Source organism: Mesoplodon densirostris, chromosome 18 (assembly GCF_025265405.1).
Source record: "Mesoplodon densirostris isolate mMesDen1 chromosome 18, mMesDen1 primary haplotype, whole genome shotgun sequence".
Classification (NCBI taxonomy): Eukaryota; Metazoa; Chordata; class Mammalia; order Artiodactyla; family Ziphiidae; genus Mesoplodon; species Mesoplodon densirostris.
The window spans coordinates 37,143,047-37,167,768 of NC_082678.1; the positions used below are offsets into that span (position 1 = coordinate 37,143,047).

Below are 24,722 nucleotides of genomic sequence, written 5' to 3' on the forward strand. Positions count from 1 at the left end.
CCCAAGTGATTCAGAGTTTTAACTGCAGTTAAGTCCCATGGCTGTAGAAACTGACCTAAAAGTCACAACGGTAATAACCAGCCATATCCGCTGTTACTGCAAAAGCCCTCCCTCCACCTCACGGTGATGAAGGACGTTCAGGATGCCGCGTGCACTTCCAGGGAGGCCGAGAGTAAGTGTGTGAGTGTGAGCCGCTGTTTGCTCTCTTCCCGGAGCTCTGTGAGGCTGTGCCCTAACCTCACACCGCCGCTTTCCCGAATCATCCCGCTCTCTCTTGGAGGAGCCCCCGCCTCTGGCTCCCGTGCTCAGGACACTGAAATGGGGCCCCAGCAAGGGGTGGGCTTCAAAGCCTGTTGCAGGATCTGGGTCTGCTCTGCTTCCGAGCTTAGCTTCTCCCCAGAGTCTCGAGACTTTTCCAACTCCGTCTGCCTGTTCATTTCCAGGCAATGTGATGAAACTGGAGGAACAGAAGTTGGACCTGGAGAGGCAGCTGAAGACTCTGACGAAGCAGATAAAGGTGAGACGTGGTCACGGCAGGGATGGGACGCCCTCCATCATTTTACTGGAAGTGTCCCCGTTAACATAGGTTTGGACACCTTTGAGAGGTACCCTGATGACTCTCTGGCCCGCTGTGTATAGCAGGTTTGCGGGGCCTGGGCCCCGGAACCACGAACGGTGTGGCCGGGAGGGAAGTTCAGGCGGCCTTGATTTCAGGACGGGCACTCCGACCCCCGAGGGTGCAGCCCTGCCTGCGCCTTTTCCCGGCGGCGAGGCTGCTATGGCCAGCCTCGCTCGGGAACCCACCCGGCGCCCCGCAGCCCCTGCCCGGGGGCCGGCCTTACGCGGGCATGGACTGTGGCTCTTCCAGGACGAGACGGAGGAGTGGCGGCGCTTCCAGGCTGACCTGCAGACAGCGGTGGTGGTGGCCAACGACATCAAGTGCGAGGCCCAGCAGGAGCTGCGTGCTGTCAGGCGGCGGCTGCTGGAGGAGGAGGAGAAGAACGCCCGGCTGCAGAAGGCCCTGGGGGACGCGCGGGCCCGCGGCAGGTGGGTCAGTGCCACACGCACCCTGGGCCGGGCCCACCTCCTCTCCTGGCCGGGGCCACCGACATCCACGCACGTGATGCTGGGTGTCTGTCCTGAGCCCTCCCCTCCCCTCCAGGTCCCTCTGCCCCCATCCCCGACCAGGGAATAACTAACCCCACGGCCAGGGAATAACTAACCCACGGCCAGGGAATAACTAACCCACGGCCAGGGTATAACTAACCCCACGGCTAAGGAATAACTAAACCTATGACCAGGGTATAATTAACCCAGGCTAGAGAATAACTAACTCCCGGCCAGGGAATAAATAGCCCCACGGCCAGGGAATAACTAAATCCCGGCCAGAGAATAACTAACCCCACGGCCAGAGAATAACTAACCCCTGGCCAGGGAATAACTAACCCCACGGCCAGGGAATAACTAACCCCACGGCCAGAGAATAACTAACCCCCGGCCAGGGAATAACTAACCCCACGGCCAGGGAATAACTAACCCACGGCCAGAGAATAACTAACCCCACGGCCAGGGAATAACTAACCCCACGGCCAGGGAATAACTAACCCCACAGACAGAGAATAACTAACCCCCGGCCAGGGAATAACTAACCCCACGGCCAGAGAATAACTAACCCCCAGCCAGGGAATAACTAACCCCACGGCCAGGGAATAACTAACCCACAGCCAGGGAATAACTAACCCCACGGCCAGGGAATAACTAACCCACGGCCAGGGAATAACTAACTCCCGGCCAGGGAATAACTAACTCCCAGCCAGAGAATAACTAACCCCACGGCCAGGGAATAACTAACCCCACGGCCAGGGAATAACTAACCCCACGGCCACGGAATAACTAACCCACGGCCAGGGAATAACTAACTCCTGGCCAGAGAATAACCAACCCCACGGCCAGAGAATAACTAACCCCCGGCCAGGGAATAACTAACCCCACGGCCAGGGAATAACTAACCCCACGGCCAGGGAATAACTAACCCCACGGCCAGGGAATAACTAACTCCACGGCCAGAGAATAACTAACCCCCGGCCAGGGAATAACTAACCCCACGGCCAGGGAATAATTAACCCACGGCCAGGGAATAACTAACCCCCTGGCCAGGGAATAACTGATCCCCCACCAGGGAGTAACTAACTCCCGGCCAGGGAGTAACTAAGCCGCTGCCAGGGAATAACTAGCTCCATGGTAGAAGTATTCCGCTCAACACCATCACCGCCATTCCCGGTGGTGGGAAAGCTCGTCACTCGAGGGGACAGAGTTTTAGCCAAGTCCCCTCCAGGTTTGGAGGAAAGGATGCTCTTACATCTCATTGTCGGTCCGGGCAATTCGTGTTGGTCACCCTCACCCAATGGGAGAAACTTGACCACTTCCTGGGGCCTGGCCACCAGGTGGAGGCCTCACTGTCCTGGCCCAGGACCTGCTTCTGTATTAGCAGCCCCCGTCGGCTCCCTGCAGAAGACCTTGAAATAAGGCACTTTATTAAAAAGGGTAAGCATGGAGAGCATGCGTCCGGCTGATACGTGATTCTTCCCTTCTGCTCTCGAGGGGAACATCACAGTCCATTACCCAAGCAGGCCCTTCTTAACAGCGAGCCTTCAGAATAAGCTGTTCCCAAAGTGAGCCCAGAGTTGGTTATTGTTTAAAATTTAAATGGTTTACAAACAAGACTATCAGCAGTATTTTAGGCTTCAGCTAATGCAGTGCTGTCTTTTTCCCAATCAGGCGTAGATGTCTTTGACGTTGAGATTCTTGGTTATTAGAAGTTATTTTGAATTTTTGGATTTCTCTCAACATAAAATGTTGTAGAATTTAAAAATCAGACTTATTAAATTCTGGATGCAGATTTGTACAGTTTGCCCTTTTTACCTGTTTTCCAGGGTTGACAGGGGCTGGATTCCGAGCCTCTGGGTATGATATAGTATCATGAACTTCACAGCAGTGGAAGGCATAGATTTCTGCTCAGAATTCTCTTTTGATTCTCTTACCAGACTTGCTTCAATCAATCTGGCGGCCCTTTGTTTATGAAAATCAAGATCATAATTTTATAGTCACACCTATACCCTCTGGTCACCAAAAGCACGTGAATTTTAAGGGAGAAGCAGAATAGGAAAACTAGATTTCATAGTGTTCCCTATTGAAATGATTGTGAGGTCATCCTGGTTTGCTTTGGTGTCAGCTTTTGTTTATTTGTCCATGTGTCTTGCTTTTCTATTGTGTGTCTTTGGAAGAGGAACCACATCATAACCTGCATTGCTTCATATATATGTGAATTTACAGATAAATGATAAAAGACAAGCCTTGAGTTTAAGAGGTGGCCCTAAATAAGTTATTGTATGGGATGCTGCATTTCTTACTTAGATTCTAAGATACAGGTCAGATTATACAACTGGAACCCTGATACCATAGGAAATCTGCGTGCATCTTGACAATTTAGGGCCCCATGTGCTACATCCAACATTTTCAAACTTAGGGTCACTTTTTTTTTCAAACACAGTATGTTTCTCTTTTGATTTTCCAGTGATTTGCAAACCTACCTCCTAATTCCAGCAGTTTAATCCCTTATCACAAAATGTTTCAAAATTGGAGAACTGACACCAGTTCAGAACATGGCATGCTACTGAAACCCTGCAGGCGTCCGTGGGTTTCTTGGCTGTCATTGCCCTTCAGATGATTGCCAGAGTGGTTCCTTGTCCGATTTTGCGCTGCCCCGGCTAGCTGCCCCTTCTAAAGCATTGGGTGTTGGAAAGTTACTTGCTGATGGCTCCACCTCTTCCTGAACCTACCACGTGAGCCAGACTTGCAGCCAGCTGACACCCTCCGAGATCCCAGAGCCGCAGAGGGTTTCCATCTTGGCTGCCTGGGTTCTTGACTTTGACAGTTCTTCTGACGAGAACTCAGAAGTCCTTCTCAGTTCAGCCACAGCCAAAGAACTTGCAGAAAATTCTCTGATGGGGTCCTCCAAGTACAACCAAGAGAAAGTAAGAGCATCAGAAAAGCGACTTGATCGTGACCCTGGATGGACTGATCCGCATTCTCATCAACTGGCATTCGAGAGATCATAGGCCAGTAGGAAGGCAGGTGGGGTGCCTGGGTGTGAAGGCAAGTTAGCGTTTATTACAAAGAACTTAATAGTTGAAGTGGAACATTACTTAATGTAGTAGTTTTAGATGATTCTAAAGCTTAGCTCATTAGCCATCTTCAATCCTGTGATGTTTTCAGAGGTATTTTTATTTTGGAGTCAGAATAACTGATGTTAAGATACATGGGAAAATGAGGCTCTGGTCTCATCTTTGCCACCAACTGGCAAGGTTTTCTTCCCAGACCGAGCTCCTTCCTCTCTTAAATGAGAAGGTAAGGGCTTCCCTGGTGGCGCAGTGGTTAAGAATCCGCCTGCCAAGGCAGGGGACACGGGTTCAAGCCCTGGTCCGGGAAGATCCCACAGGCCATGGAGCAACTAAGCCCGTGCGCCACAACTACTGAGCCTGTGCTCTAGAGCCCACGAGCCACAACTACTGAGCCCGCGTGCCACAACTACTGAAGCCCGCACGCATAGAGCCCGTGCTCCGCAACAAGAGAAGCCACCGCAGTGAGAAGCCTGCGCACCACAATGAAGAGTAGACCCTGCTCGCCGCAACTAGAGAAAGCCTGCGCACCGCAACGAAGACCCATCGCAGCCAATAAATAAATAAATAAATAAATTTTTTTAACAAATGAGAAGGTAAGAGTAGGTTGGATTTTAAGACCCCCCCCCAAGCTCTGTTCTGAGACTGGTTGGTCAGGGAGCCTTTCTCTGATGGGGGAGTCAGGGACACATGTGCCCCCAGTACCACATTCCCAGCGCAAGCCTTGGGTCTCCCTTACACAGTGTCATCTCCGTATTGTAGCTGGGCCGTGGACCTCCTCTTTCTCTTCCAGAAATTTGAACAAACCCGTGTAGTTTTTGTGGACCTGAAAATGATCTGTTTTGCCAGACACAGAAATTATTGGATGGAAGGATAATGAATAACTTTTTCAACTCTGGCTGCTTCTTGTTTTGAACCATTAAGAGAAACACAATGAAATTAAAACTTTCACCAAAGTTAAAACATCAGAACTTTTTCCTGAAAAGTTGAGTCCTTGGGATTTAGAGAACACACGTGCAGCTCGACTTAATGCCTTGATGGGCCACATGCAGCCTTTCTAACAGAAGACACTGTCGGTGATATGTACATGACACGGGCGTCTCAAACAGTAGCAGGGAGAGACCTTTGTGTGCCTTCTGTTACTCTGACACAGTATGGACCATTGTTTTTATGGTGACTCATTCGATTTTTGCTGTATGTATCATATGACACCAATAAGCAGCCTCTTAAAGAGTTAAACACACTGAATGTCTATGCCTAAATAACTGTATCAGTTTCTAAAATAGAACGTCAAAGGTTCCCAGTGTGTTTAGCTTGTACCACTGGTTCTCTCGTTGTCACCTCTGAACTGAGCAGCATGGCGGCCGGTCACTGCCAGACGCTCTGGAATTGGCTTTTAACTCTGTGTGTGCACACGTGCATTCTGCCCTGACGTCAGCTGTGTGCCTGTGCGCCCTGTGTGTTGTTCTTACAGCTGTAATGTGTCACAGCCGCTCGGTGGGTGTCTGGAGCTGTCACTGGAAAGGGAAAGTAGGAAGTTGGAGGCATAACTTCTTGGGTCACTGAGATGACTTGTCCAGCTCTCTCCCTGTGGATGCTTTGATACAGCATCTCTGGCCCTCCAGCGAAGGGGCCAGTTCTCATGGGGATTCCTGAGCAGTTTCCAAACGAACCTCCAACTGTTGGGGGCCTCTGGCATTTTATTTGCCCCTCGAAGTAGATACCGGTCCTCTGGTATCCCAGCAAGCATAATCCTCTCACTCTCATATGACTTATTTTTTCATAGCTTCAATTTGCATCTGTGGCATTAGAGCTGTAGCCTATGATTCTAAAGAGCTACGTCTGCTTCTCTGCTCCCAGGCCTCTGTCTTCACAGATTTGCTTTAAAAAGTGGGCGTGAGGGCTTCCCTGGTGGCGCAGTGGTTGAGAGTCCGCCTGCCGATGCAGGGGACACGGGTTCATGCCCCGGTCCGGGAAGATCCCACATGCCGCGGAGCGGCTGGGCCCGAGAGCCATGGCCGCGGAGCCTGTGCTCCGCAGCGGGAGAGGCCACAGCAGTGAGAGGCCCGCATACCGCAAAAAAAAAAAAAAAAAGTGGGCGTGAGCTTCCCGGAAGCCTTTAGAATGTGTATACTGTAATAGTAAAAGAAATATTTTTTTTTAATTTTTTTATTTTTTGGCCTTAACTGTAGGACAGTACAGGGAAGCACGAGCCATTCTGTCAATTACAGGGACCTGATTTGGTTGGTCTTGGACATCTCTGCCGACACCCTTGTCTGTTGGTGACGGTCTAGTGGGAGGAGCCCAGCATTTTGAAGTTTTAGCATTTTCTCTGTCTGAAGACCTTTGACTTCCAAAAGAGATGGGGACAGTCGAAATTCAGACGTGCTGCTCTGAGCTTTTCCCCGTGGACAGCGCCAGCTGTTGTCCTTGTGTGTGTAGACTAAGGTAGTGTTGCGTTAAGTAACACCTTTACCAGCCTTTGCCTCCCATTTCTATTTTCCAGCTCCATGGTCTCTGTCAGCTATAGCAGAGCAGGTGGTGGAAGAGAGGCCGCCCAGCCCTTGCCATGATGGGAAACCACAGCCATTTCTGTGTGAAAGGGGGAATGTGTAGAGGAGAAATAACCTTTTGATAAAGAGCCAAACGGTCTCCTTAGAACAGCCACTGTTGCCCAGTCATTGTCATCAAGTCTCTTTACCTTTTTTTTTTTTTCTTTTTGCATTTTGGAGTCAACTCTGCACAAAGATGGTCCTTCCCTCTTTTTTTTTTTTTTCTTTATTCTTCTCAGAAGATTCAGCAGTCTTTTGCTTGGAGCACAAAATAAAGTTGTTCTGCAAAACAAAGTCTGTCGTGAAAAAATTTTTGAGATGCAGCCAGAGTGCTGAGCGAGGGCCGTGGCGTTGCACGTGCAGAGTGAACACAGCCCAGGCTGTGCTTTACTTTTCTGGAGTTTATTTTTATGTTTCCTTTTGAATACAGTGTCTGATAAGCTTGGAATTAACACTGTTTTAGGTGAAATAGGAAGCCGTCTGCATGACGTCTCGTTCTGAAGAAGTTAGAAAGCTCTGCTTCCTCTGTGTCAAGTCTTGATTTCACCTTTTCAAGCTGGGGTCTGACTTCCTTCAGCTCGTCTGAAACAAGCCACCACCATGTTTTGGGCCGATTTCCAAAATCTCTTTGGGGTTCAATATGCATAGATGTTTGCTTGATTGTAAAGGATGTAGTTGAATCAGATAAGCTTCTGTGGTGATGATGCTAATTGGAATTGAACTGAGAACTAACGAACAACAACAAAAGCCTCGTAAATAAAACTCACCCTGGAAATCTAAAGACTTTTTCAATCCAGAAGCATAAACTCAGAGGGATCCAAGATCCAAATTGTGACTTGAAACTCTTGGAAGTCCGTACGTTTGTTAAGATCTGGGTCCAATTCAGCCTCTATCCGGCAGAACTCATTGCAGCTCTCGTGTGAAGAACTTCTAGACCATTAGCTACGTCATCAGGAAGGTGAGACAAGATGGGATCCACGGAAAATTAGGAACAGGAAAACCCTTTAACTCAGGAGGACATTGTGGGTGTCAAACAAGAGAGCACAGAGTCACTAGAAAAATTCGACTTGGTGACAGAAAGAGGAGAGGTCAATGTCCTCTCTGTAAAAATAGTTGTGACACTCGCTGGAGTTGTCCTAGTGGGACAGGAATTTATATACTGGGAGATCTTTACCTCGGACTGAGAATCCTTAGAATGATATAAAACTCATTTGCCGAGTGTTTTCAAATACAAACAAGAAAAATGCAATCGCAGCTTCAAATGCACAGCTGTCTCTGCCACACATATTTTGATCTGTCTTTCTCTGGGGACTGTCGAGTATTTTTATATGTAAGCGTTTACGAAGTGCTAAATAAACATGTCGTTATTTAGAAGAGTCTTTTGCCTGATTTTTAATCACTGGCCACGTTTCTGCAGGGCCTTCCGGTCGCTTTGTTCTCAGTTTTCCAGGGTGTGTAGTTTCAGAACTTCAAAGCCACGTCAGATGACTGGAATTGAGGCAGAAGCAAACAGTATTTTCAATGCAAGTTGTAGATAGGAGGTTGATTTTTAAGCACAAATGTTATTTTTTTAAAATGATTTCATTATTGGAAACGAGGGCAAGGAGCAAATATAATAATTTTGCATAAATGAATTTTTAATTAAAGATTCTGGAGTATTGCAAAGTACAGGACATGGTATTTGAAGTCTAGAACTGTCTTGTTGAAATTTAAAAACAAATAATAGATTGTTTGATGATTTACTGTATTGGATTTCTTCTTAATTATGAAGTAATGTTTTGGTGAACCAGTAATAAAATGGAGGCGTGAAAGAAAACTACTCATCCTTCTCCCCCTTGAGTAGCGTCCTGGAAGGTAATCAGTATTCTTCATCTGTTTTACACACATACTCTCTCAGATATTTGGTCTGCTTTCTTTATTTAATCTGATGTGAGGAGTGGGTCTTCTTCTTCCAGATGGACAGCCAGTTACGCCAGCACCGTTTATTATATTACCATACCATCCTTTGCCCGCAGAACTGAAATCCCACCTTGACATCGTTCATTTCATCCGTTTTTAAAGAGACTTTCCCAGTACGCTCTTGTTCTTTTTTCTCTGGAGCTGATTCTGCTTTAAACTGTCTTCATGGGATTATTAGATTGCTAATATAATTTTTTACACTCGGCCTTTCACCTTAAAGTGTCATCTTTCATATACTTTCCTGAATTTTATTGTATTCTGAAGGCAGATGCTTTTAAGTTTCTAAATCTGTTTCCTGTTCTGTATTTACAAATGTCTGTTCTCCCTTGAGTGCGGTGACTCTTTTCAGTTTATACTGTGAAATCTATTCATAGATCAGGGCCTGTTTTTTCCCATCACTTATTCTTGCTTCAGTGGATAAAACTGTATCAGGGCCTGTCACTCACCCAGGATCAGTGTCTGGATTCTGCCTCGATCTGTGCTCGCTCTGCCTGACTGCTCTTGAAATCTTCTCGTATCTTAAACTTGAAGGAAGCCTCTTTAAGGTAGATTTCTGTTGCATGTTGGAGACACAGACAGGGCAAGGAGGAGTGCAGAGGAAGAGGTGCCAGCGGGGGAAATTCACCCGTGTCTGGTTTCTTCTCTGTTTGGAGGAGGCGGCATGTAGGAGCTGGTTTTCGGGGTCTGTTTTGCTTGGCCGTTGTCCATTTCAGGCATGTCCTGTGGCCTTTCCCCATCTGCCCCTTTTTACTACTGTCCTTCGTGCCAGGAATCAACCATCCCGGCCTCCTTGGACAGGCGTGTCTTTCTTTGTGTCACTGATCCTTTGCAGGAGGGGTGCTCTGCCTGTCCCCCAGGTGTTGCTTCCAGCCCTGGCCGCCCTCCAGGACCCGGGGCCTCAGTGGGGTTTCCCACATCTTCAATCTCTTTGCAAGGGAATCGGGGTAAACCGGTAGTATTTTTCTCATCACCTTCCCCCACTTATTCTCTGCGTCGCAGAAATTCTTCAAAGTCTGAGGCACGGACATGCTGTCTTTCTGTAGTTCCTCCCGATTGTGGAGGCAGCAGTGGTGTAATGCGACGTTTCCCAAACGTAGTTAACCTTTGAATATACCTTAAAGCTAATTGCAAGCAATAACTCGCATGTCCTTGGATCAAAACCAACAGCATCGCCGAGCTGTGCCCTGTGTGATGACCTAAGAGCCGTAGAAAACCGACACTATTTGAAGATTCTGTTCTGTAACCAAACAAGGGAAGCCGTGTGTTAGAGGCATTAGACAACATTTAATAAATAAGGGGGGGCTTCCCTGGTGGCGCAGTGGTTGAGAGTCCGCCTGCCGATGCAGGGGACACGGGTTCGTGTCCCAGTCCGGGAGGATCCCACATGCCGTGGAGCGGCTGGGCCCGTGAGCCATGGCCGCTGAGCCTGCACGTCCAGAGCCTGTGCTCCACAGCAGGAGAGGCCACAACAGTGAGAGGCCCGCGTACGGCAAAAAAAAAAAAAAAAAAAAAAAGTAAGGGGTAAGTGCAGACATAGGCACGTGTACATGTTTAAATACCAATGAGAGGTACAGAAGGTAGGCAGCAGTCAGCAAGCAGGGGGCGTGGTCCACAGGCAGGACACACCCCCATCTCCTGTGTTGGTGCCTCGGGTGACCTCACATACAACTGACTCTCTGTCGTTCTCAGAGATGGGTTGTCACCTCCTAAGAGCAGAGTACCCCATAAAAATAAAAGCAAGGAAAGAAATATTGGTAGCATTTTTCTTAAATATACATTAAACAAATTTGGAGAAGTCCCATCAGCATTATTACTTTTTTTTTTAAGAGCCCTTTGTGCCTCTCACAGGACACCCACGCGTCATAGAAAAACCTGAGAAAGGCATGTCAAACAGCTGGGTTTTCACCCCAGATTCACCACATACAAGCCTTATGACCTTCATCAAGTGTTTCATCTAAAATGAAGGATTGTAACTTACGGCGTTTTTGCGGAAAAGTAAATTAGATAATGTTTTTAAGACCCATGGTATGGGCTGTGGAGTTACATATCAGACACAGATTTTTTTGTGGAAATTATTCATTGTCAGCAGAGTTGTACATGCTGGGAGCAGACGGGAAACATGCCTCATTTCTGTGGTTAAACGTGGTCCCTAAATGACGCAGCTGTCTGAGCTGCACCTGAGAAGCAGACTGCGCAAAGCATAAGAGCAGCTGCAGGAGGCTTTTGTGTGCAGTTGTATTTACAGCACCGTACAAGCTGTCGTTTTGGGTGATTCAAGGGATTTCCAAGGCTCCGTTGGCTATACGTGTGAATTTTACTTTACACATCAACCCGAGAGCTTCTCGTGTGTCTTAGGAGGCCGTAGCTGACCGTGAACAGTATTTAACCCCCAGTGGGCCCTTGGAGTGTTTCCTTAGTGAATTGGCTAGTGTACACCTGGTTGTATGCTTGAGTATTTCTTAGTATCCTTTATAGAATACAGTCTTTATTCTTCTGCAGAACAGAGGGAATGTCGTACTCGGTTTATCGCTGGGGTTGTTGCTGGTCTATCCCAACAGTCTGAAGCCAGGCGGTGTCCCTGCTCACTGTTACAGTGCTGATGGGACCAACAGCGTCCTATGCGTCTTCCCCCTACACACACACACACACACACACACACACACACACACCCCTATGCGTCTTCTCCCTAGACACACACACACACACACTTCTGTGGGTCTTCTCCCTAGACACACACACACACACACACACACCCCCTATGCATCTTCTCCCTAGACACACACACACACACACACACACACTTCTGTGGGTCTTCTCCCTAGATACACACACACACACTTCTATGGGTCTTCTCCCTAGACACACACACACACCACACACACACACCGCTATGCTTCTTCTCCCTAGACACACACACACTTCTATGGTTCTTCTCCCTACACACCACACACACACACAAACACACTTCTGTGGGTCTTCTCCCTACACACACACACACACACACACACACACACTCACTTCTGTGGGTCTTCTCCCTAGACACACACACACACACTTCTGTGGGTCTTCTCCCTAGACACACACACACACACACACTTCTGTGGTTCTCCCTAGACACACACACACACACGCACACACATATATCGCTGTTACGTAACGTGGTAGGTCTTTAGTCCAGTAGCTTCGTTAACCTACTTAAACAACTGGCTGGGTTTTCTCACACTCATTCTTGCTGTCCTAGCCCAGCAGACTAGCGTTGCTAGTGTGGAACGCTGCCCTTGATACCTGAAAGCAGCGGGGCTGGGATTGGTTCTTGCATCCTTGCTACTTCCTTATGGTGTTGAAACGAGTCCTCTGTATCATTTGATGTTGTGAGTCACAGAGAAACTTAGGTAATCAAAGGGAGCACCTCAGCGGAATGTAATTTTATTCTTTTTTTTTTTTTTTCTTTTTTGCGGTATGTGGGCCTCTCACTGTTGTGGCCTCTCCCGTTGCGGAGCACAGGCTCCGGATGCGCAGGCCTAGCGGCCATGGCTCACGGGCCCAGCCGCTCCGCGGCATATGGGATCCTCCCAGACCGGGGCACGAACCCGTATCCCCTGCATCGGCAGGCGGACTCTTAACCACTGCGCCACCAGGGAGGCCCGTAATTTTATTCTTATTAAATAATCAAGGAGTGAAATAAAAGTGGATTTTTAAAAACAGTCTTCCTTTGAGGGGTTCTCTAAATCCTCCAGGCCAGGTGGCAGGACGGGTGCATGGATGGGTAAGAAGGTGCCCTCTTTATCACCTTCCTCAGAATGGCTGGGACAGAAATGAGAGGTTTTTTCCTTGCTCGTACCTTACCTGATTTCGCTCTCTTTCTTCCTACTTACCATCTGATTTTATACTGTGTGACACAACAGGGAAAATAACAAGAACCAACCCCATTCGATTAAAAAAAAAAACACAGGGCTTCCCTGGTGGCGCAGTGGTTGAGAGTCCGCCTGCCGATGCAGGGGACATGGGTTCGTGCCCCGGTCTGGGAAGATCCCACATGCCGCAGAGCGGCTGGGCCTGTGAGCCATGGCCGCTGAGCCTGCGCGTCCGGAGCCTGTGCTCCGCAGCGGGAGAGGCCACAGCAGTGAGAGGCCCGCGTACCGCAAAAAAAAAAAAAAAAAAAAAAAAAAAAAAACACGCAAACCCGTACCAATTTCTGAAATACCTGATATTTCGTTCCAGAAAAGTCATCAATTTACTGATTTTTTTTTCACTCAAAAGAAGGAACTGTGAAGACAAGAGTGTAGGGCAGTGTGACTAAAGTGTTTTAAGTTCTGTTTCACTTAAATTTATTCTACTCACGTTGATTACAGAGCAACAGGAGAAAGCTTTGAGGATTAAGGACAAGTAAATTCAACCGCAGAAGCTTATGAGTAGCTAGGTTCCTTTCAAAAAGATCAATAAATGAATATTTTAAACTTCCACTGACCTTATTTAAAGTACACTGCCGGAGTATTCTGTTTGAGCCATTCTCATAAATTAGTCATCTTTTTGCAAAACAGCTGTGGCAATTTGACACAATAGAAAGAGCAGTGATTTAGGAATGGGAAGTTGGGAGGTGTTGTCTTGGCACATTCACAGGGAGATTAAATGACAGGCTAACGTCCCCTGGATGAGGAAGCCATGCATGAGAGGATTGACGCAGATGGTCTGTCTTTAAGAGGCTCTTCTATGAGTCTGTGCTGCAGTCTGGAAACCACAGAGAGAACTCACCAGGAAAGTGTGGGAGAGCGGAGGAGCCTCACCTCATGCAGAGTTGCAGTGTTGCTCTAGAGTACAATTACCATTCTCTTGGGGGGCAAACACACGTGAGCCAGGATTCTCTTGTACCTCAGAGATGGCAGCCTCGTGGGTTTAAGCAGGAAGGTACTAAAGGGCTTGCAGGATTGTTGGGGGATGGGGGATTGCTGGAGAAACAGACTCCAGGCTGAGCTTCCAGGAACAACGCTCGAAGTTACAGCACACAGAACTGGGCTGCCAGGCCAGCTGCTGCCTCTGCCGTGAAGGGGAGCCTTCAACCAGGAAGCTGCCTGCCTGGTGGGAAAGCGGCCACCAGTTCCCAGCAGCAGGAGCACCTTGCCTCTGCTTCCGTCTGTCTCAGCGTAGTGAAGGCCCTGTGCCCTGCCTCTCCTTCCTGACTCAGGTCCTGGTCCACGTCTTGTCCAGTCTTTCTGGTGGGAGCCTAAATCCCCCATCTGAAATCCTAGCTGCAGGGGGTCCCGAAATGTCATCTTTCCAACCTCTGTGTGCCAGGTGGGGATTAGATTCACATTGACACACCAACCTGTTGTATCCACCACGGACAGTAAGCTAACTATTTTATGATAAATAACATTTGTCTGGGTTTTTTTTTTGCAGTTTCCAGTTACATCCTTTTTATTTAGAGCTCACGTCAAGTCACTCTACATAGAAAAATGCTATCTCTGGCCGTTCTGGAGAAAATATCTGTGATAAAAATTAAGAGTGGTACCCACGTTATTTCCTAAAATGCAAAGCTGGTACGGAAAACAGGATTTTCAGTTTGGGATCCTCCTCCCATATTTGTTTCTCTTCTCGATGTTGGTTGTTTCCATCTGTGTCCTGTGTCCCGTGGGGACATCCTCCACCATTTCAATCTGATTTGCTCTTTGCCGTGCAGACCTGTGAAGGAAGACTCGGAGCCCTCCGAGGTGGACGCTCCTGGCCGGTGGCATGGCGGCTACGTGAACAGAACCCCTCCGACATCTTCAGAGTCTGCAACCACCGTTAAATCCCTTATCAAGTCATTTGACTTGGGGCGTCCAGGTATTTCATCATTTTGTTTCATAAGCAAAACTCAAATTCAGACTGTGGCCCCATGGATCAAGCCCGTCCTCCACCACCTTGGTCCCACGTTGGTGTGACCACGGGGCCCTTCCCAGACCATCCACGTGCAGACATGGTGCATGATGCCCTCTGGGGCTCCAGTGAGACAACAGAGCGAGTCAGCTCTCCTGTCCTCCTCTCCTCAACTCCAGTTCCTGCCTCTCCACCTTCCTTTTCCGCCTCTGTGTCTGTTAAATCTAGGTCACTGCTGATCGCCTTCTTACCATCTCGTGAGGATTAGCAGGGTCAGCCAGAGGCTTCGTCTCTCGGGAAATGAGGCACTGATCTGTGTGTTCGGCTGCCTTGCTCACACCCTGGACTTCTTTATCCTAGAGCGTGCTGTTACATGCTTCTCCCCCATGTCTTGTGTGTGGCCACTGGTGCTGATCTTTTGTTCCTGATCGTGGGACATTCCCAGCTTTTTCTGGCAATGTCTGCCTGACTCACAATTCACCTTTATTCACTGTTACCGCCACATGAGAAAAATGCATCTCTATACCGTACACCCATAAATACAGTGAAGAGAAGAAACCAAATGTGCCTGTATCCAAAATGCAATATATTTCTTCCCTTGATTGCAACAGATATGCCTGTTGTATTGGAAGGCCAGGGTAACAGCTAATCCTAGGATGCTGTCTCTGCTAAAATAGTTTGGGGCTAAATTAGATTAAGATTAGACTACAGAGACTGGAAGCTGTGAAGGCTCAGTGACCACATTCGGTCTGTGAAGGTGGGAAAGGAATGAACAATAATGGTTTATGCAAGAGTGTTCTGTTCTGCCTTCTGCAGGTGACTCATCACCTGTATGGTTTCTTGTCCCTCGTGTGTCCTACATCTAAGACCAGCCCCCATTTAGTTAACTCCCCCCAACTCATCCCCCAATTCAATACTGGTCCAGGGCAGAAGAGGGTGAAAGAGTACACATAATACCTAATTAACATCATGGGATACTTTTTTAGTCACCAAAAAGAGTAGCAAGTCAGGAACTATTATTTGCTGTTTTGAGCCGGAGCAGCGTAGAAATGTCCCCGTCTCTTTTCTTGTCAGGTGGAGCTGGGCAGGACATTTCTGTGCATAAGGCCTCCAGGAGCCCCCTGAGTGGAATCCCCGTGAGGACCACTCCAGCTGCCGCTGTTTCTCCAATGCAGGTATCAGAGCCAAGGGCGTGGGGTGGGGGGTAGGGCTGGTGTCACGCGGTACCCAGGCAACAAAAGGGAACCGAAAACCAGTGGTTTTATTTTTTTGAGGCACATGGAACATTTTTTTTTTTTTTTTTTTCTTTTTGTGGTATGCGGGCCTCTCACTGTTGTGGCCTCTCCCGTTGCGGAGCACAGGCTCCGGATGCACAGGCCCAGCGGCCATGGCTCACGGGCCCAGCCGCTCCGCGGCATATGGGATCCTCCCAGACCGGGGCACGAACCCGTATCCCCTGCATCGGCAGGCGGACTCTCAACCACTGCGCCACCAGGGAGGCCCGGAACATTTTTTTAGTACGCCTAAAATAATAATAACGAAACTTTCGTTAAAAATTACCTTTTGGTTCCTGAGGAAGGTCTGAGATGCTGCAAACGTCATACAGTTTTGTTAATGCCTCTTTCTTGGTTTCCCATAAGATGACACTGTCAAAGTTTTCAGTTATATGAAGATTGTAATTTCTATTAGAAGTGGACATTGAACTGGATATATTTCTCAAAGAATCGATTTTTTTTTTTTGCCGTACGTGGGTCTCTCACTGTTGTGGCCTCTCCCGTTGCGGAGCACAGGCTCTGGACGCGCAGGCTCAGCGGCCATGGCTCACGGGCCCAGCCGCTCCACGGCATGTGGGATCCTCCCGGACCAGGGCATGAACCCGCGTCCCCTGCATCAGCAGGCGGCATCTCAACCACTGCACCACCAGGGAAGCCCAACAAGTTCCATTTTTGATGTTATTAGTAGTTATGGATATTGTTTGGGATCTTTTAAGCTTTAAAAAAAATACTTTTTTCACTTTTTTGCCCTTGAAGGTAACTTCCACCACCTTCTGTGTAAAACCAAATAAAACAATTATTTATTTTATGATAATCATTTTTTATTTAATATAAGTGAAAGAGGTCATGCTTCATTTTTACTTATCTTTATTGAGCTATAAACACAAGTTTGCTAGTAAATGTTTTACAACTGGCTCCTCGGGGGAAAGAGCCCCGATTTGTAGTGTTTGCCAATTTCTTGGTAAATATTCCCGTTGTGGCCAATTCAAGCTGTTTCTATGACCTCAATGCATATGGGGTTGAGAAGAGATGTACATTAGATAGTATTTGTACAAGACTTAGTAGTACTTGTACAAGACAGACACAGCAGGTATGAAAACCCCATTAGCAAAATGTAGAAAAATAATTAGGAAGCAATGAGTTTTGAGTATTTATTACTTTTGCTTTTAACATAGTCTCATTTTAATAATGGCTGTGTTTAGTAGCTTAGCCTGCACAATTCCTGAAAATTTATCAATCGGCCCTATGAGCAGGTACACACCAGCTGCAGCACACCACTGGCTATAATTCACATACCATGAAGTACAGACCTCTTCAATACGTAACTTGAATGTTTCCATGTATAACCAACACCAAGATAAAGCATGTCTGTCACCTCAGAAGGGCCTCTCATGCCACCATCTCATCAGTGACCCCTTAGAAAGAACCGTTCTCTGACCTCTCTCACCACAGATTAGTTCTCTGTGATCTCAGACTTTGTCACTGGATTGTTTTGCTCAACGTTGAATCTGTGAGATTCATTCCTATTTTTGTGGCAGTTCTTTTTTCGTTGTGGTGTCATGTTCCTTTGTGTAAATATGCCATTCTACTGATGGTTTATCCATCTTACTAATGGTTGACTTTTGGATTATTTCCAGTTTTTAACTCTTGTGCTTATTTTATTTTATAAATTTATTTATTTATTTATTTGTTTGTTTGTGGCTATGTTGTGTCTCCGTTGCTGTGCTCGTGTTTTCTCTAACTGCGGCGATCAGGGGCTACTCTTCATTGCGGTGCTCAGGCTTCTCACTGCTGCAGCTTCTCTTGTTGCGGAGCACGGGCTCTAGGCACGTGGGCTTCAGTGGTTGTGGCATGCGGTCTCAGTAGTTGTGGTGCACGGGCTTCGTTGCTCTCTGGCATGTGGGATCTTCCCCGACCAGGGCTCGAACCCGCATCCCCTGCATTGGCAGGCGGATTTTTAACCATTGCGCCACCAGGGAAGCCCTTGTGCTTATTTTTAAAATACATTTTTTCCCAAAAATTTCAGTATAAAAGGGAAAAAGTGAAAAATCCCCCTTGTTCCCTAGCCCCAGAAATAACCACTGTTTATGGCTTGTTGTGTATTCTAGATGTTTTCCTTTAACATAAAAATGTGTGGGGCTTCCCTGGTGGCGCAGTGGTTGGGAGTCTGCCTGCCAATGCAGGGGACACGGGTTCAAGCCCTGGTCTGGGAGGATCACACATACCGTGGAGCAACTAAGCCCGTGAGCCACAACTACTGAGCCTGCGCATCTGGAGCCTGTGCTCCGCAACGGGAGAGGCTGCGACAGTGAGAGGCCTGCGCACCGCGATGAAGAGCAGCCCCCACTCGCCGCAACTGGAGAAAGCCCTCGCACAGAAACGAAGACCCAAGATTGCAAAAATAAATAAATAAATTTATTTATTTTAAAAAAATGTGTGTATGGGGGGGTGGGTGTCGGTGGGTGTAGTGAGGGAGAGAAAGTGTTATAAATTGGGTTACACTACAAGCTATTCAGACACTGGCTCATTTCGCTTTGTCACTGGCATGTACCCCTGAGGGCAGGGATTTTTATCCCTTTGGCTTGATGTTATATCTCTTGTCTAGAACAGTGGTTGCACATAATCATATCATAGTAGAAGCTCAATAAATATATGTTGAATAAATGAAGGAATATATCAGATATCTTTAAATGTCAGTGTTTGGAGAAATAATTCATTCTTTTTGAAGGCTATATGATACTGCAGTGATTAACTTAACCACTCCTCTGTTGACAGGCATTTAGGTTGTTTTGGATTAAACTTATTACAAAAGTGGGGCCACAACAGTGAGAGGCCCGCGTACCACAAAACAAACAAACAAACAAAAAAACTTATTACAAAAGTGAAATTCCTTCTACAAATTTTTCCCCACTCAAGGAGCTATTTCTCTATGAATGTGTATCCCCATTCTTTTGTAAGTACGTCAGTCACTCTGGCTAGTTAAGCAGGAAGGAATTTAACACAGGGAAGGCTGCAGGGGAAGCTCTGATCTGCACTGAGCTTCAGCAAACGTTCCCAGAACACCCCAGAGTTGGCCCATTAAAGGAACATCTATTTCTGCCAGAATCAGGAAGTCTTCCTCTAAGTGCAGCCTGGGACCACTTCTGTCAACATCTAGGTTCAGCCTTCGGGCCACGGCACAGGTGCAGTCCCTGTCAGCAGATCCTGCCCTCTAGGTCCATCCAGTTCGCAGCTAGTGACAGGATTCCTTTCTTTTTTAAGGCTAAATAGCATTCCATTGCATGCAAAGACTTCCTTTATCCATTTATCTGTTAATAAACTTTTAGGTCGTTTCCACCTCTTGGCTAATGTGAATCATGCTACAGTGAACATGGGTGTGCAGGTACCTCTTCAAGATCCCATTTTCAATTCCTTTGTGTATCCACCCAGAAGTGGTATTGCTGGATCACGTGGTAGTTCTGTTTTTACGTTTTTGAGGAACCTCCCCACTGTTTTCCATACCAGCGGCACCGTGTCACATTCCCACCAGCAGTGCGTGAGGGTTTTCTCCACACCCTCACCAACACTTGTTTTTTCTGTGGTTGTTGTTTTATTTATAATGACCATCCTCACAGGTGTGAGGTGATATCTCATTGTGGTTTTGATTTGCTTTTCCCTGATGACTAGTGATGTGGAGCATCTTTTCATGTACCTGTTGGCCATTAAAAAACAGTAGTTTTTACACGCATCCTTGAATATACATAGAATATTCCAGGAAGATGTTCACAAACCTGATTAATAACAGTTACCCCAGGGAGAAGAACTGGGTGATGGGAGTGAAAGGGAGACTTTGTTTTCACTCTGTGTCCCTTCTGTTCCTAATAGGATTTATTACCTATTCAAATAAAGAAGTCGTTTTAAAAGGTCCCCCTGGGGATTCTGACGAGCTTGAGAACTGTTATATGCGCGTGCGCACACACGCACCCGCACACACACGCATATACACACGCACACACCCCTTGCTCATGCTGTCCCTGATGTGACACGTCCACCTATGTGCGGATACCTTTTGGTTTCAGAGGCATTCAACCTTCAGTAGTGCTCGGCCGGCCAGCAAAGGAGTGACTCAGCGCTTGGATCTCCCAGACCTTCCCCTCTCAGGTAAATCACCTTAAATAGGAAGTAGTTTTGACTTACGTATTGTGAGGTTAACTTTTCTTCTTTTCTTTGCATGAAACTGAGCTTAGAAAAAGAATCATTTATTTGCAATAAGTGGCATTTATTGCAAACGATTTCAAATTCTGAGTGTGTGTGTTATGGACACGAGACCCCAGCTGTGTTCTGCTGGCTGCACTTCTCAGGGTACATGAGTTTGGGAGAAGTGTCAGGCTCTGGAGGTCTTTTGTCTGTTCTTTTAACTAAATCTCCAGAGACTATCTCATCTTTAAAAGTAGCTATTTTGAGAAAAAAATCTTATCTGATTCTGAAGGTCTGTCGCCCCCACAGTACCTAAAATATGCCTCTTCTGAGCCATCTTTGTCTCTTGAGGGTAGACCTCTTCCTGTTGTTATGCCCTGTTTTTAAAACTTCGGATCCCGACGGTGAAGCGCTGCTTGTGACCGCAGGGCCTCACACGCCTCATTTTCGCTCCTGCTGCACGTGCCGTGCTGATGGCCGATGTGAAGGAGCTGTTGAGGGGGAACCAGGGTGTGACGCCGTGTGGGCTTGCGCCTTGGCCCCCCTGCTGCCTACAGTCCGGCTCTGGCCCGGCTGTTCCAGCCCTCGGCGCTGGGGTTCCCCCATCTCCGAAACAGAAATCGTGCTGTCCGCCTCGCGGGACGGCCTGGAGGGTTGAGTGAACCCAGCCGGGCTGGGGACAGAGCCGCGGAGGGGCTGCTGTCAGCTATGCACTGTCGCCTGCGGAGTCAGCTCAAACCCCAGAGCCGGGAGGCGTCAGTGGAAGGTTCTGGCTGTCTAGAACATGCACCCTGGAAATTGATGGCTGGCTTCAAGGTCACTGCTATGAGGAAACAAAAACAATGAAAAGAACACTAACTGACTTATTCGTGGTGCCTGTTAGAAGGAGAGAAAGCCAGAAATCTAGACGCATGGAGAGAAATCCTTTGTGTCTTAAGTGTCAGACAGTTTCTGTGACACGGTGAATAAAAAAGACATCCCCACTGTCCTTCTTTTAGGTCATGGTCAAGCATAGGTTTATCCTTAAAATAGCTGTTTCTGTGAGATAAGTTTCACCCTTTGACTGTAAACTGTTTCACCTTACCACCTTATTTTTTTATCTTCTGAATTTTTTCTTTTTCATGGAATTAATAGGATTTTAGCCTTAGATAAACACTGACATTGAGAATTTAAAGATTACCTGGGTCCATTCCCTGCACTTTACAGGTAAGAGACTCAAGCCCTGAAGTGCTTAAGCAATTTACAAAGGCCACACTGATTTTGAGTAGCTCTGGGACCAGGATAGGATTTTTCCTGGTTCTTTCTACCCGGTTGCCTTCTGGTGACGAGGCTGGCGATCGCTCTGATAGCAGCTTCATAAAGAAGTGGTCACAGTTTGTATAGGACTTCAAGTTGTCATAATGACTTCCAGGAAGAAGGCAATGGTGACCAGAGACCACGGGTTGTCCAGGGTCAGAGGAATAAGGAAACCAGAGGGGGTGCCCGTGTTGAGTTCTCCACATTTGCCACATAGTGTGAAATAGGAATAACTTGGTTATAAGCACAGGACTGTGTGTGTTATGTTTTTTCAATTGTGGTAAAATATCTGTAACATCCAATTTACCATCTGAACCATTTTTCGATGCATCAGGTGAACTTTTGATCTTAGTATTGGTAATTTCTGTTCCTCCAGCTCTAAAATTTCCTTTGGGTAGAGAAACCGTTCTTTTCATTGACAAGATACATACTGACGCTGAGACCACAGCGGCAATTGCCCAGAAGTAAATAGTTCATCCTCAACCACCCCCCTTTCCCCCCTGCCGCAGGCCCCTGTCCACCCAGGTGATTCTGTTTACTTGGCTCAGAAAGGACTGCACGGTGACAGTTGCCTGCTTTCCGGCCAGCCTTGCAGCATCACGTCCCCAGAAGCTGCAGGCCCGGGGTTAATACACTGTTTTTGTTGCTCCCTTTAGTGATGTAAACTCTGTTTTTCTCTGCTCTTCCCAGCTCATTAGCCTCACTCCCAGCTTGAGCACCCATAATTGATGCTATCAGCTGTGCAAGTATTGTTTTCTCCGTGACTGTGGCGTCAGAGGAGGGACCCTGGGCTCGGCCTGGTCACCAGCTGTGTGTGGCATCAAGCAAGTGACCAGCTTCCTGCTCCCAAATCCTCTGCACATGCAAACTAGACAGTCTTGGGAATTTTCTCCCATTCTACACTTTTGTGATCCTTTAGGAAATATCCTCTAGAGGGTTAGGCTGTTTCATGAGCTGTTTTGCCACAGACTAAGATGACAGCAGAGAGGAGCCTTAGAAGAAATACCACGACTGATTTTTGGCAAAAGCCAGGCCCTGTGGTTGGCATGGCTTCCTGTCCTGGGAAATGGGTGTCTTCCTGTTCCCAGCATTTTGACCCGATAATCCCACTAGGGGTCTTCCTGCTGGCGCCCTCCCTCAGATGTGCGTGGATTAGGACATGGCGCTTCACCGGGGGTCGGGCTGGCTTCGTGGGCCTGGCCACCTGCGCACCTGCCAAAGGCTCTTAGAAGCGGGATCTCTGTTCAGTGCCGTGCTGGTGCCATCTTGAAATTCAGAGTAATGTTTGAACGAGGGGCTAACTTGGCATTAGTCCCCTATGAATTACAGAGCCAGTCCTGCCTGGAGAATCCTTTCTAGAAAACACCATGTCCCTGTTTGCATTTTCATCACTCAGTCCAAAAAGTGTATCTGTGTATCTCCATCTGTATCTGTTGTGTATTTTTAAAAATAATTTTACTGGAGTGTAGTTGATTTAAAATGTTGTGTTGGTTTCAGGTGCACAGCACAGTGAGTCAGTGTCTGTTGTGCGTTCGTACGTGACACTGACGTGAGGATTGTACCGGAGAGTGTGGTGACCCGTCGGGTCTCTCCTCCTCACACGGGTGATCCTGTTGTCCCCACAGATCTTCTGAAGGGAAGGGCCGAGGACCTGAGACCAGACCCTTATCTCCGCAAGAGCCCGTCGCTCGAGTCCCTGAGCAGACCCCCTTCTCTGGGCTTCGGGGGCTCCAGGCTGCTGAGCGCTCCCACCGGGGGCTGGAAGCCACAAAGCAAACTCAGGTATCCATCAGAGCCTGTTATGTGTCCTGCCTCTGCAGTGTCACACCAGCAGTTCTGACTGCTGATGAGGTTCCAGCCGAACCGTCTTCCTTTTGTCCTTTCACGCTCCTAAATACCACTTCTCCACCTGTGTCAACCCTTCCCTGAGGTTGCAGCTCACCACCCGGTATCCGGGACACCCCCTTTTCTGCCTTTGGTGTCTGACACCCATTTGGTATTTAGTTTACCGTTGCATAATATGTGTGCCTTTGTCCCCGTTTGGGCTATAATTTAGTGGACAGTAAATACTTCATCTTAACACTTTAATCTCTTTCTCAGCCCCTTGTATTGTGCTACACTGAGCCTTTCAGTAAATATTTATGAATAGGCAGGTAGATGAATACACAAAATGGGCTACTTTAGAAGTAATGGCTTTTTAACAAACATTAGAACTACCATTATGAGTATTATAAAAGGATTTTATATAAGTCTGAATACCTCAGGCCAGCTATTGTCATATCTTTGGGTGTGGCCTATATTTGGACCCAAATAGATGAGGTCGTATCTTTCAGAGGTTTAATTTAAAGCCCCAGATACTACATTTCTGTCTTGTTTATGTGCAAGAGATTTAAATAATCAAAACAGGCTTTAAGTACCAGAATTAGTGCTATTCTGAAATTTTTCTTTTCTTTACGCCAGAAATGTATATAAACAGGCTCTGTGTATATTAATATGCTATTTATATTATACGTTCATCATGAAAGGTTAGATTAGTGAAGTTAATTTGTTGTTGCATTTTTATATTCATGTTATTGAGACAAACCAATAATACAATAGAAATTATTTACTTTGGAAATTCTCGTATTATTAATGCAATAATATCTAGTTAACTTTATAATTTTAAAGAAAACTGGTACATGTTTTATTTGTTTATGCAGAAACTCTTTTCCAAGCCTTCCCTTCAGTCTTCTCTGATTTGTCAGGCCTAGAAACTTGGCTGACAAATTTGATGCGTTAAGTGATGAATTAAGACCAGGCATGGTAAAAACAGGCAAAATCACCATAACTTCATCGTTAACGGTGATTCTGACCACAGAAACTCGTGGACTCCAATTTACAAATATGCCAGGTACACGGGAGAGAAGTCACCTGAGGTCCAGAAGTGTCCCGTTACTCTTTTAAAAGTCATTGTAATTAAATAGTGGATGGATACAAAAGAATAATAATAAAATATGTCTAAGGCATGAGGAATTAACAGTACAATGGAGATGCACCTGGGTACTTACCTTCTCGTTTAAGGAAAAGAAAATCATTACTTTTGAAATTTCCTATCAGCCGCTTCATTGGTATCACCTCCCTGCGCCCCCCATTCTGAACTTTCCTTGCTTTTTGTTATACTATCACCATGTATGTTTGTACCTCTAGCAGTATAAACAACATATTATTTAAATTATATGTTTAACATTTTGTATACATGGAAACATCTTGTGTTTATTTCCTTTTTTAAAAAATTCAAAATTATTCCTGTGATTCACTCACATTATTGCATACATCTGTAACTCTTTTAGTTGTTATTGGTATATAGTATCCCCTTGTATGAATATACCACAGTTTATCCATTTCCTGATGAGGTACATTTGCTTGTTTCCAATTTTTTGCTATTATAAAAA

At 46.7% G+C, this 24,722-nt stretch overlaps 1 protein-coding gene across 2 annotated transcripts in view; it reads left to right on the forward strand.

The window, feature by feature from the left end:
* The window catches only part of SPECC1 (sperm antigen with calponin homology and coiled-coil domains 1), a 136,922-nt gene that overhangs the window by 58,738 nt on the left and 53,462 nt on the right, over positions 1–24,722 (forward strand). Inside the window, exons 4-9 of one of the 2 annotated variants that reach the window (XM_060082820.1) lie at positions 444–517; positions 869–1,047; positions 14,367–14,512; positions 15,620–15,720; positions 19,878–19,959; positions 22,917–23,073. In XM_060082820.1, coding sequence (XP_059938803.1) covers positions 444–517; positions 869–1,047; positions 14,367–14,512; positions 15,620–15,720; positions 19,878–19,959; positions 22,917–23,073 — 739 coding nt within the window. Of the gene's footprint in view, positions 1–443; positions 518–868; positions 1,048–6,684; positions 8,096–14,366; positions 14,513–15,619; positions 15,721–19,877; positions 19,960–22,916; positions 23,074–24,722 lie in introns of those variants that run through there. The other variant, XM_060082821.1, reaches the window with a different exon arrangement.